The sequence below is a fragment of the Haliaeetus albicilla genome, chromosome 17, assembly GCF_947461875.1.
Source record: "Haliaeetus albicilla chromosome 17, bHalAlb1.1, whole genome shotgun sequence".
Taxonomy (NCBI): Eukaryota; Metazoa; Chordata; class Aves; order Accipitriformes; family Accipitridae; genus Haliaeetus; species Haliaeetus albicilla.
This window is the reverse complement of record NC_091499.1, coordinates 567,788-582,119: the sequence shown is the minus strand read 5'-3', so window position 1 is coordinate 582,119 and position 14,332 is coordinate 567,788. Positions and strand designations below refer to the sequence as shown.

The following is a 14,332-nucleotide window of genomic DNA, read 5'->3' as shown; positions in this document are numbered from 1 at the left end:
TACCTCTTAACTGTAACCAAAGATGTGAGTGCTCTCTTAGTTTCAGTGCAAGATGAAACATTAATTTACCTTCAGTGTTGATTTGAACTAACCCATTTTGCTTTGCCCTGAAATGGAGGGCACACAAAGTGTAACCACCTTTCATGGTGTAACCACCATGATGTAGCTTCTTCAACTACGAAGCTCCCCAACTATTCTGCAGGAGATTCTCTATACCAAATATCAGTATCTTTGTACTTTTCCACCCATGCAACATTTAAAGAGAGTTTAGTTTCCCTCCCATGGCCAAGAGACCTCATTCTCCTTTACCCAGGAGGACTTCCTGACCTGCCAGAGAAAGAAATTGTGACTTCAATTTCCCCTGTGGGTGGACAGTATGTGGTCCTATCCATGTTGGGTAAGATTTCAATTTAGCAAAGTTTCTGCTAATAGGATGGGGTTTTAAAATTATTTATTCACATACTTCCTGTGTCAGGGCTAAAAGTGTGGTATGACTGACAGCGAAATACATTGTATTATAAAGGTTTTGGAAACAGTAAGCCAAATATGTAACATCAGCACACCATTCCATTCATGTAGCTAATATGTCACCATATTGCTCAAAGATTCATTTGGAACTTGGACTCTAACACATGCATATAAAAAGAAAAATCCCAACAATTTTTTTCTGTGCTTGTACAATGCAACATTATTACTATTATTTATTTGGAATTCTATATTATTATCAATAGACACATTAATCAAGATGCAGAAGAGAAACAGAGACCTCTGTATGTATTAGTTTCATGGGGGAGTCTTGTGATTTTAAGCTCATCGTAGCCAAATGATATGAATGAACTATTTAAGGAGAAACTAGTGAAGATTGAACTTTAGTAAGTTATTTATAGCAATTGAGTCTAAAGCAATCAAAGTATGGAGCCTTTACTGAACTCTTGTTCTGCTCGAGAAGGTACATTTATGAAATCTTTGCTTGAGAGGAAGATGTTGCTGTCCCTCTAAAAACTTGCTTTAATAAAAGAAAATCTTTGACATGTATTAATGGAGATGAAGATTTTTCAGTTCCTTTTTATATTTAAGGCTATCATTCCATTAATCAAGTAGCTGACTAAATTTAAGGTAGTTAGCCTTCATTGAAATGTATGAATAATACAGTTTTGATTTTGAATCTACTCATGTACTAGCCTATGTATTTTATTTTGCATAGAAAGGTCCCTTCTCTTATTTAGGTCATTCTGTTAAAAAATTGAACAAAATCCTTCAATGCTTTGAATGAATTGCAACAGACGCTACTTTCAAAAAGGTAGGAATCCGTCACTGCTTTCTGGCAGTGACCTGACACTTGAAGGCCCAGTCTGTCCTTCCAGTAGTGAGAATGGAATACAAGAAAAAAAAAAAGAAAAATTAACTGAGGTTGGATTCACTCTACAGGTACATCAGGAATCAGATCAAACTGAAGAGTACCTCTGCTTGGCTTATTAGAAAATAAATGGGAAAGTTGCATGTAACATGAAAAAAGTAGTAAGAATATGTTCTTCTTGGTTATGAGCAATGAATATTTTTGCCCCTGCTCACCATAGCTAATATGTCCCACATTGGCTCACAGCTTATCCCCTTACACCTGGGAGTTCAGCAAGTTTCACCTTTATATTCCGTATAGGTGAATTTTATTGGCCATGCTGAGTCAGGAGTACTCATTTTAATACTTGGGAGCTGGGTGGGGTAGCAAAAGTCTAAAACAAGACCTGAGCAAGGAAAATATGTTCTGAAATGTTGATTTCTTAAACAGGCACTTAAAAATTTTTGTATGGATCAGGGCATAAAAATTATGTACCTCTTAAAAAATAGATACAACTGGATTTTTAAGTTTATGGGTCAAAGACCTTAAATGTTTCAAATCTTCAGCAGTAGTTCAAGACTGGATAGTTCAGCTTCTTACTGTGTTACCAATAGTCCCTTTTTAGCTTTAGGAAGAAGGATCTATTTTAATATACCAATCAGTTAGTTTTGTTTTGATAGCAACAGCAAGTATACTGTTTCATCATCAATTTGAATCTTCCTTTCACTTTCCCACTGGCTTCAAGTCACCTTCCAATCTTTTAAACTCCTCTCTTTTCAATCTCTGTTTTTTATGGACCTTAGAAAGTGTTCTTTTTTTCCCTAGCATCAGAAGGCTTGACCCTTACTTTTATATTTTACAAACATTAATATTCTACGCATACCCATAATACAAACATTCTGATCACCAATAAAATAAAACAATATGGAGAATAGTTAACATTCGCTACACTGATTTCTGAACACTTTCTGTATTTCATTACAAAGACATAGACAGTATATCATATAACTTTGATGGGGTATGTAGAGATTTTGAAACTTCCTCATGAACATGTGTGTGTCAGATGTATTCTGTGACTGTTGTAACAGGAGTAATGTTGCACCATGATGTGATGTAAGACAGACGATATACTATGATTTCTGTGTTTCCATTTCACTCACTGTGTGTATGATCAGTTAAAGTCAGTGGAAGACAAAACCAGAAATCCTTTGACCATCCACTAGCTGATTTAGGAGAGAGTTCAAGTTTGGGGTTCAACCACTGGACCACAATTGTAGGTAGCTTCCCATTTGCTCCTTTGGAGAAGTAACTTGTCTTGGTGGGGGTAAGGGGGGGAAGATTTGTAGAAGCTTTGTAAAAACTGAACTAGCCTTAGAGTTTTTAACTTATTCTTCCCAAGCATATTTCATTTATGCAAATTTGAAAAAGTATTTTAAAGATAACGCAAAGTAAAAACTATGTGGCAAAACTCTTTTGCTTAATGTAGTAGCTTCATTTCCACAGATTATTTTTCTTCCATTATTTTCTTTCTTTTGGCCTCAAATGGAAGTAAAAAATCAAATGTTTTTCTACTATCTTTCATGATTTGACTCCTCATCTTATTAACATACCAACTGCATTAAATATTATTCACATTGGTGCTTTAGCATAAATGCTAGAAGCTCAAAACATCGAATAAATTCTCAGCTGGCAGGCTAGTGCAGTGATTTTTTTCCAGGGCTGACTGTACTGCCACCACAGTAGGTATTCATTCTCTGCTGAAAGTGAAGGTGTAAGGGGTTTTTTCATCCTGAGATAGACAGGTTGCCTGTGTAGAGTGGTAGAAGGTTAGTTTTCCGTAAGTTTTTGTGGGAGGATAGAGAAATGGATCATAACACCATCCTCATTTTATTTTTCTAAAGCTTTCAGCCAAAACCCTTGAGAATTTTGACAGCCATTAGCAGTGGCATCACTTTGTTCTTTCAAATTTAGATATTTACGAAACATGTTTTTCTCTTCTGTTTTTAGCACAAGAAGAATGGGCCACAACCCGTTCCAGCCTAAAGGCACCACCTCCAAGGTCAGCCAGAGGGGGTTACAGGGAACACCCCTATGGTAGATATTGAAGGTCCTCCTCATCTGTGACCTCATCTCAAAGACAATTAATAGCCTGTGGTCTCCACATAAACAGCAACAAGACAAGTAATAGTCCATTTCTTTTCTATCCTAGGGATTACTGCTCATTATTATCCTATGTACTACTTGTATTTCCTATAACATTGGAGTGACATTGGCGTTAGTATTATTTTATAACACGGACTTAAAAAAACAGAGACAAAAAACCTTTGGCAAGCATTGTCTATAAACCATTCAAAGATGATGTTCTGTTGGTTGTATTCATTGCTGTGTGTAACTTAAAAATTTAGCATGACACTGTTACAGATCTTGAGTGTCTCTACATACTAGCTAAGGCTGAGTTTTTGTTTAGGGTTGCTGAAAGACTGTAATATGGTTCTTTTTTTTCCTTTTTTTTATTTTGAACCAGACAATAATCAAGCTGTAGATAAGATGTTTTAACCTGTCTTTTTTAATATATGTTAGTTTAGATTAAGATGTTCGATATTAAGTTTGTAAATTTAATTTTAAATGCTGTTTTAATGGGGTTGAAAACAAGCAGCTACTGTATGTATGTAGCTAACTGAATTTGTTCAGTGTTTTAACCTGTATTTGTTTAAAAAAAAATCACATAAAGTTCCATGTGTAAGCTTCTCTAAATAGGAAACCATAACTTTGTCAAATATGTTTGCCATAATTTGTCAATAAAGCTGAAACCTTTTGTAACAAACTAAATTTGGAATTACTTGTTTTCTAGCTTTAAATGCCTGCTTTATTTCTTTTTCAAGAGATGCCTAAAATGTTTTTATATAAAAATTACAAAAATGAACCCAAGCCTGTTTTAAGATTTTTTGTGTAAGACTTTAAAAGTTGTATTAATAACTTCTGGTTGTTAAATAATTTAAAAGTTAACAAACTAAACTGTTACATGAATCATGGTTAGTATCCACTAATGTATAACATGTTAATGGAAAAAAATGCTTTAGAACAATAAATGGATTTTAAACTATCCTCTAAGCTTGATCTTGCTAAACGCAAACTCTGATTGACTTGTTTGTATTAGCATGTCTCTCGTGAGAATGTAATGGAGTTTAAAGAGGTAAGATTACCACTTACCACTGTTAGACTGTCTAAATGCTAGTTCTCCGACCTTTGAGTTTCCCCGCACATTAAATATCCCATTCAACATGTAAGCATTGCATAGATTCACCTATTTGTTTTCACTCAGAAGAGTGCGTTGACTGCATTTTTCGTAGTATATAACAATTTGTCTTGATAAACAAATCATCAGTGTCACTGCCCAGTTGTTGGTACTCAACTTCAAAAACTTTATTTGTAATTTTCAGTGCTAAATATCACCGCCCTTGAAGGCAGTTTAGAGGGCTGATATTTCTTTTGAGACTATCAGACTTGATGGCTGATGATTATTAAGGAAATATGTCGCAGGACTCAAAGGATGACTAAACGTTAAACAGGTAACACTAATAGTAACTCTGTAATTTTGAGTATGCAACAGTAATGTTAAATATTCTCAGTTATTAAGTTACTGATAGTTAAAAAAGTAAACCTACCAAAAGATAACAAATAGGTATATAGGCTATTAAACCAGCTAATTAACATTAACTAGTGACAACAAAATTATTCTACAATATATAACCCTCAAGGTAATAAACAGAACTAAAATTAACAATAATAGTAATGCAACTCTTGCTAACAACAAATATATAACCTAAATTTTGATGAAAAAAAAAGAAAAAAAGAACAGAAGACTTGATAGTAGGGATGCCAAAACTGTTAATCCTTTAAATACAGTCTTTTTGTTTACAGTGGCTTTTTGTCAATGTGATTGGTTTACTTTTTTGATGAGAATAAAGTACAGGCCTATTGCTGTTCAGTTTGTGAACAAAATCTCTTGCAGCTGGAGTTGCATGCTAACTCTTTTTGAATAGTTTATGAAGCATATGTTTTGTCGTTTGAAGTGTTTAAGTGAATTTAGTAGGCTACATGATGGTTACATTGAGTTTATTCTGTCTCACTATTTCAGGGACTCGCAGGCACTGGACAACTAAGCAGCAGATCTGCTGAGAAGTGGTCAGGTAAGCTCTGCCGCATCTCAGGGTTTTTTCTTATTTCCTGTTTTGTCTGTGCATTTGGCTTTACTAACACACAGAAGTGCATTCAGGTAGAGTTTTAAAATAAATAATTCTTTCCAGCAATGTTTCCCTGCATAGCAGCATAGTGATTATGGTATAATGGCAGTCAAAACATTTGCTTGTATATGGTATAATGCCCTTCATTTAAATAAAAGAAGTCTTGTCATCTAGCCTTTTAATGGTAAATATTAAGATGGTATACTTTATAACTGCTCCTGCTAAAAACAAGAGCTGGTGTTTATTAAAAGCATGCCTACATTTTGGAAAAAAACTAGTCACATGACATAGAAAAATGCAATGCTGGCTTACCTTTGCTTCTCAAAATATTTATCATTTCCTCCTATGTCAAAAGTATCTATAAAGAGACAAGAAGCTTGTTATTTATTTTTTTGCTTGGTAGGTTTTTCTTTTTTGTGCTTTAGAATGGCAGAGACATTAATGGTATTACCATGCAATGGCATGGATCAAGGCATAACTTTCTATATTTCTCTGTTAAATGCATTTAAACATAAAGGTGTATCTTGGGTAACCTTCTTACATAGACTTCAGATTATATATGAGATTTTTGATTGAAGACAAATGTCATTGCTGGAAACACACAAAAAAAGTTCTGCTTGGATACAACTTTGTCCACTCACTCACAAGTGTCAACCTAATCACAATACAAAAAGTACAAATTCTCTTCCTCTCTCATGATCGTTAAACTGGAAAAGAGTTAATAAACAAAACTGATGATGTTGCACACCAAATACACAATCCCAGACACATTTATTACTCTGGCATCTTTTCCCCTGATTGTGGTCTGGCTGATTAAACGTTTTCCAGCTATTGGTGTATTCAATGGTTACTTACAAACCGCGAGTTGTGTTGTATAACAAGATATAAAGGGCTTAATTTTCCTCTCCAAAGAGTTGCCTCAAGACCTTTATAAACTTGTTTGATTTATGTGCTACAACCACTCTACAGGCCAAAGTGATATAACACGGCATTAAGATTTGTCTGCATATTACGGTCACATCAGTGTGAGTGTACCACTATAGTAAAAATCTTCCATCTACCCACCTTGCATATAGTTATACAAATGTGCTTCAGTCAGTATATGTTATGTCTACACAGACAAGAAAAACACACTCCACTGCTATAAATACCATTTTGTACTGGTCTAACTATGATTATAGATTATTATACATTATAGATTTTACTGTATAAGTATTTCAGGAAATGCTCATAGGCCTTACTGAAATGATTAATGACACAAAACTGAGCAGGTCATACCTGATGCAAGTGAGATCCAGGGCAAAGTACATAAAATTAATTTCTCACTTGTGCATCAGATTTTTATGTGAGGGTAACTAGTGTGAACTCCTTGAGGATGGACGCCAATAAATACAGCTTCATAGCAGAGCAGTGTCCTTTAATATTATTGTCTCAAAGTCCACTTTACAGCCCTTACTTGTGTAGATTAAAAAAAATGCAGAATATGTCAGTAAAATGTGCATTGTGAAATATTCTTATATAAGAATTATTTAGAAAAAGTAGGTTAGTAAGTCAGTGCAAGCAACTGTTTATGCAAACATTTGTTCTATTGATTTTCAGGAAATTAGTATGAAAAATTACCCATGACTGCATGTGCTGTTCTGTGCTAACTACAAAGTATCTTTCACATCAGTTTCTGAAGTAGTCTTACAATTAATCAGCTATGTCTTAATAAAAAAATCCACCTTAGTTTGTGAAAGAATAACAAGAGAGTCTGGTTATCCTAATTAACAGTCATCTTTAGGGCTTCCATGAAAAGCTGTGATGTATTCCACACATCCACCAGTCAGTTCAGCCATAATTCTGAGGTCCTGTAAACTTACATGCATCATCAGAAAACAGAGAACTTCAATTGTGCTACAGATAATTCCAAGACACTCGTCACCAACTAAACGTTTTCTTTGGATGAATTCACATACCAAGTAGTTTTGTTTGTAATAGGAAGAAAAACTAGTCTAAAATATCAAAATAATGAATAAAAAACTCTGGAAAAGCAAACCAGAGTTGAAAAAGCAAAATTTCTGTTAAAAGATTTCTAAGAATTATTTTTATTGTCCAGGTTGACCTCATCTATAGAACAGTTTGATCTTTAAAAGAAAGTAGTGCATTATAATTTTTGGTACTTAAAACAGCAAAATACATTATTTTACAGAACCGCACTAAAAGATTCTTAATTGTACCTCTGCAGCATCAAGCTAAATATTCTTTTCATTGTTTTCTTTCTAAAATGGAGCTGTCTACTTTTGAAAATTTCTTTGTTTTCATGAGATAGTAGATAATACATGCACTCCTGGGTGAAAACCCTGATTACCCTAAATGGGTAGGCTATCGCATTATAAATGCAAACGATGGATGTTCCAAAAAGTACTTGTTATGAATAGACTCAATGAGCCCGTTTCGAAACGGGTGGTTTCTGGAGGCGGGTTATGCAACATTTGGCAGTCGGCATTGTTGAAGTGGCGATGGGGTAGCGGAGTGGCTGCCACAGTGGTAGAACCGGTAGCTTCGTACATCGTACTGACACAGCCTCACAAGCCAGGAGTTTAGTCTGAGAGGAGGGAGCAATTTTCACATCCAGCTAGAAGCAGAGTAGGAAGAACGCGCCAAGGGGCTGGGAGCATTGTCAGCGCCTGGGGCAGAACCCACCCAGCCGCACCACTGCGCATGAGCTCCTGGAGGGGAAACAGGCGAGGAAGAGTTGCACCACTGGACTGTTTTGTCTAGCAGACTTGTGGCATGTATTCAAGAGCCATTCTAACTGAAAAAATCAGATATCCCTAGAGTAGCAGCCTTTATCAGAAAATGAAGTAGCACCATGTAGCCATTTCTTTCCTATGCAGCTTATCTTACCCTGTTTAAACAAAAAGATCTTGAAACTTCATATGAATAAATGAAGAACCTTAGGAAGTACAGTATACCTGACCTCACCTCAAAGGACATTGACAATGTTTTTCTAGCTCAACTCGGTCCTCAACCGCCATTCAGAATAACAGAGCTCTAGCTGTAAAGCTAGGAGTATTCCTTACCTGCGCATGCCCCATTCAGTCTATAACCCAGCAATAATTACTCCATTATACTTCAACATGTGCTGCCTTCTAAACCGAGTAACACCAATGTTCGTGGAAGTGTGTGAATGCATGTAAAGCAGGTGACTGTGTCTGTGGTAGCTCCGAAGGAATGGCTGTGAAGACCTGGTCACTAAGCACGGCGGGCTGGAAGAGCCCGTGCCTCCCTATTGCGAGGGAGCTGCCAGACTGCAGCCGGACTGCGGTACCGAGCCGAGTACCTGGAATTTGGTAAAGCAACCAAGGTTGCGTTAGAACCAGGATAATGAACGTGTATGAGTGCATCAGTTAAAAGGCTTAATGTTTTATCGTGATAATATGGATTTATGGTAGTCCTCATGAAATATCATCCAGGATTATTATCTGAAGGTTAAAGTCAAGAACAAGTAAGCAATGTATTGTGTTCCAATAAAAAACGATTTGGTCTACATTCGTAATGTATTTCCTTCATGTTTAACAGTAGGAGTGGTGTTGTGTGTACTGTCTTTCTAAGTCCAAAGTTTTGCGAGAGTCAAATAACGCAGTTACAAAATTATAAACGGTGGTGAAGGAGAGTCATAGAATAAACTAAACATCAGAGAGAAAAAGTCTTTGTTAACATCTGAAAGAAGAATATGATCCATTAAGGAAGGGAAGTCCTAGAAAGTTTTCCATATTGTGTTGTATTAACTTGCAGAAGCAAGTTAAGTCAAGATTGTATAAAGATTAAATAGGGACATCACTGGGTATCAGTGTTCTCCATACAACCTACTTGGAGATACCTCATGCTTTGTAAACTTTACTGGTACAGTTCCTATCTTTTATGGAAAAATACTATCTAAAATGAAAAGATAACTGAGAAACTCTACCTGAATTTCCTAAGCAGCTACTTATTTTGACAGAAAAATTGTTTTCCTGTAATACTGTGAAACAAATACCAAATCTAAACAAAATTATAATCTCCCTACAGAATCTATTTACTAACAACTTTCTAGCAAAGATATTAAAGAAAATAGTATTTTTTTTTTCTGCAAGTATTACCTGAATTCTATTATAAAGCTGTAGAACTTCAGTAAATGGTTCAAGATTGCAAGAAGATAAAGTAGTTTGGGAAAAAATGTTCATGCAGTCAGAATCATAGGATAGGTTATAAATTCATCCTATGTGACAAAGAACACACTTATCCCTATATCAGAACATACGTATTTTTAGGGTTCAGGAGGGCAGAGTTCATTTGTAGATGCATTTTATCAAGGCAGGTAGGAATAAAAAAAAATTAATTTTACTAGGAGATTACAAAGTGTTTACAAAAAAAACCCCAATAATTTTAGTTTACAAAAATTGAAAAGGCTGGCTGTAATTAAAGATATGTCAAAAGAATGAAGATGATATTTGTTACTATTTCAAGTCATCCTCTCTTGTGAACAGATTAACCCAAGTACAAAAAGCACCCTAATTAATAAGTAAAATCACAGGAAAAACTGAAAAATATTTGAATGCTGCACAGAAACACAAGTCTAATGTCTTCTGAAGTTTTTTGTCCTCCATTAAAAACTTAGATGCACTCTGTAACCTCCATCAGTTATTAGAACCCAAGAGTTATCAAAAAAAGTATCACGTTACCCATTTTACTGCATTGGCCTGTGGAGACAGGAAAGACACACAGGTAACTTTCTGTGACCAATTACGGCTTCAAAGATGATCACCATCTTCCACTCTGTTGTTAGCTAATTACATTTTTCTAGTCGTTATTATTGCTCATTGGGACCTGACTGAAACCTTTGAAATCATTAAGCCTTTCCTTTTTCTTCAATTGGTTTTGTTTCTGGTCCTGTAGGTTAGATGCTAACATTCATTTGGAGACATTAAAGAAAATGATTCCCACTGAAAGATTTGCTGATCTACGTAGTTATTAGACAAATTATGAGCTTTGCTCATGAATATGCTGATATCTTTTAGTGAAGACATGCTGTATACAGTATTTCTTTTCTGAAACAGTGGAATCTAAAGATGAACTGTGGCTCCCACTATGAGTACAGGGAAGATTTTCTGTCCTTTCACGATCTCTGGTTGACTAAGTAGTTTATATTATAACTCAGCAGAACATTTTAAAATTGTTGAAATACATCTCTCAATCATGCATATCTGGAACAAAGTTTTCATTCTCAAACAGAAGCAATCTCTGTCAACTTAAGCATAAGAAATGCAGGTTTCTAAACTTCTACTAAAAACTTGTCACCATTTTAAAGGCTTGTTTTCCTTATATAAAGCCTAATAAAGGGCTGTGTTTAGTACTTATTGAAAGGCATAAATGCCTTCTTTCCTAAAATAATTGAATTAACTTTGAAATCTAGGATGCTTTTCCAGAGATAGCAAGATTTATTGAGAAAGCAATTTCAGGCATTCATATGTCAAATCTTTAAATCAGAAGGAAGGTTTATTGGAGGAAGACCACACCCATGCTGTAATGGTTTAGGTCATCATTCACATATTAAAAAGAAAAAAATTAAAGAAAATGCTGTCTAGTTGATTTTGTAAATCCTGTGTATGCCCAAAGAATTTTTCAAGATGCTGTCTAGAAATGATCAGAACTTTCAGCAACGTTTGGGTGTACAGGTGCGATAGTGGAAATGCTTGAGTGCCCTGATAAGAGTAGAATTAATTCTGAAAACAATGTTTCTTGTTTCTTCATGTTGCTGGTGTACCCTGTTGATTTAATTGACATACAGTTTTTTATATACAGTGTTATTATAAAGTATGAGAGTACCTGCTTATATCATGTCTGGCACTGTTCTTGCCATGCTGGATCCATTAGCTGATGATGGATGGCTTACTCACAGGAAAACAGAGAATACCTTTGTTCTGTGCCCTTGCATTACAGGACCTTCACACTGTGTTACCAACAAGTCAGAGGTGCAAACTGCTGAGCTGCTCACTTATGACTTCTTAGCATTCTGGGTGTGGTTTCTTTCTTTACTTCTGCACAGTAAACAGAACAAAATGTGCAGATACTTTGTCTCGATTTACTATATTCAGTTATGACTCCATATTCATTGCTCATCTAATAACTCATTATTAGAAAATAATAACTTCTTGAACTTTATAACACCCCTGTACAACCACCGGCAAAATTCAGTGGAAAGGTCTTGCCCATGCAGCTTCTTTCTTTTTTTCTTTTTTTTTTTTTTCCTCTTCTTCCCAGAAGAACATAATTGTTCATATAACTACTTTAGCTGAAAAGATAATCGAGGACACTCTCACTCAAATGATATGCTGCTATTCTCTGATAATATAGGGCTCCAGCTTAGTATTCTCAGAGTATTTAAAATTGATAGGGTTCTTTTTCTTATTCTGTATGGTATTTTGAGCATTATATAACTTTTTAATATCTCTATTAGAATCTATGATGTAAAGATACAAACAACTGACAGGAATGCTGGATTCCAGTTAAGCAAAGTAGCTTTTTGATGGAGAATTCAATCCTGCAGATCTTACTCAGGTTTCAGTCACTAAAAATCCATGCTGGCATCAAAGAATGGAACGGGAATATGAAATTCAGAATTTGATCTGCAGTCATTTTTATAATTTAATTAAATTCAAACAGAACACCTATCTGTTAAGGACTGCATTGTGTCATTCCAGCCGATGTCCTGCTTAGCAGGCCGTGTGAAATAACCTTGACCCAGGAAGAGTACTTCAGTTACAGCACCAACATCAAGATTCTACTTTTTATATCATAAAAACTAATTTTCCCATGTGCAAGAAAAATACTTAGTTGAACGTACTTGCTTGGGACTGTTACTCACTCCAGATCTCAACTTGGCCACCAAGTTCATCCATTTATATTAGTCACCACTTCGTTTTCATGGAGTGAGAACTAATAACTTTCTGAAGGAGGCACAATACTTTTCTTTACATAGTCTGTAAAGACAATGTTACTTAAATTGTTTGCAGATCTAAGGCAAAAATAGGCTGCCCACTAGACTGTGAAGGCCTGTGGGATTCGTGCTTCAGGGAATCTAGTGCTCATTCGAAAGACAGCTATGTTATAATAACACCAAGAATACCGCATAGCTTTTATAAAGCTTGAGTAGCACCTATAGCACTTAAAAAATATCGCTGCATAGAACTCAAAATGCTTACTGAAGGAAGCAGGTATTTTAGTCTCTGCCTTGTAATGGAGAATTAGAAGAACAGTGAAGTTGAATAATTTGGCTAAGGTCACTCAGCAGGTCAAAGAGCCATAATAAAGCGCAATTAGCAGAGCAGCAGGCGAGGGTAAGAACTTGAATTAGGAAATGAAACACAGGATGTCTTCAGAGCTGTGATCTCTTTTGAGAACTGAACTCTCTTGCCCATAGTGCAGCTATACTATCATCACTTGAAGCCTCCTGGGTTTTACTAGGCAACTGGATGAAGCAGCTAGCAGAATGCGTGCATGTAGTGAGCATACACACATATATGCAAAATTTACTTTGAAGAAGCCTGTTATTATTATCTTTTCCCATTTGCATTATAGCTGTACTTTTCTATATCTGCATCACCTGTTGCCATGGTACGTTTCTCATGCGGTATGTCTTTGATGAACAAGAAATAGGTCCCTAAACACTGATAAGGGCTTGAGGCTCCTGATAATACCCAATGCCTTCTCCATCGCACTGAGCACAATAGGAATGGACACTAAAAACCTACATATTGTTAAACTGTATAGTGCTGACAATTCTAGAAATAACAGAAGTTCTGTTTTAGACCATCTTAGGGATAATTTTAGACTCAGGAGTTTTGGGGGATTCTACTTTGGAGTCTACTTAGCTAGATCAATGGAAATAAGACACCTGGCTTTGTAATACATAGTCAACCAAAAATAACCCTAAGAATATATTTAAGGATCTAGAAAACAATTTTGGGTTTTTAATATAAAATCATTTTTATACAAGGCTCTTCATCTGGACTTACATTCTCATTCATAGCTCTCACAGATAAAATACAGAACTCCAAAATAAGGTATACAACTTTAATCTGTCGTGACTCCATTTGTCTCATTTATTTTGTAAATGTACTATTGGCAGGGCTGGTAATACTATCTACCATTAAGATCACCAGTACTTTCTATAAATGCAACTGTGTCCACTTCGAATTAAATTTTCCGTGATGGGCATCTGCTCAATCCAAAGATTTTGGCCAAAATGCCAAACAGTTCAGAAAAATACAAGATTTTGGTAATTTACAAAATAATAAAAGTTCCTCTTTTATCAGCAAATGTCTGTGAAAGTATATTGCAAAATACATGTCACAGTACACTGTAGTGCTGGTTTCTCATGCATGAGCATGTAAAAACTGCCTTCTCTTGTCAGACCGTGAATCTATCCTGACCAATATCTTTTTTTCTGTCAGATCCAGAAATGGATGCTTGGGGTATGTGGTGGAGGGGTCAGGAGAAATATGTAGAACAAGTAGAAGCTCTACTTGTCTTCCCCGTGCCCATATTTTTAACTCCACTGTCTTGCGTAATGTACACGTAGACAGCTGTGGTCATGTAGAAGGGTTGTGTGCCCAAATAGGCTCTTCTCCGTGGAACCACTGGCTGACATTCCCAGGTGCGGGGGTCTGTGCAGTGATTTGGGTTACAAGAAAATTGGAGGGAGTTTCATGACCAAACAGCTGAGTTT

General features: G+C 35.7%; 1 protein-coding gene across 2 annotated transcripts in view; it reads left to right on the top strand.

Moving 5' to 3' along the window:
• The window catches only part of KHDRBS2 (KH RNA binding domain containing, signal transduction associated 2), a 379,002-nt gene that overhangs the window by 349,850 nt on the left and 14,820 nt on the right, over positions 1–14,332 (top strand). The window contains exons 9-10 of one of the 2 annotated variants that reach the window (XR_011328340.1): positions 3,344–3,517; positions 5,475–5,526. Coding sequence is in view for 1 of the 2 variants with exons in the window: in XM_069804568.1 (XP_069660669.1) it covers positions 3,344–3,441 (98 nt within the window). In the remaining variant the exon portion in view is untranslated. Of the gene's footprint in view, positions 1–3,343; positions 4,260–5,474; positions 5,527–14,332 lie in introns of those variants that run through there. The other variant, XM_069804568.1, reaches the window with a different exon arrangement.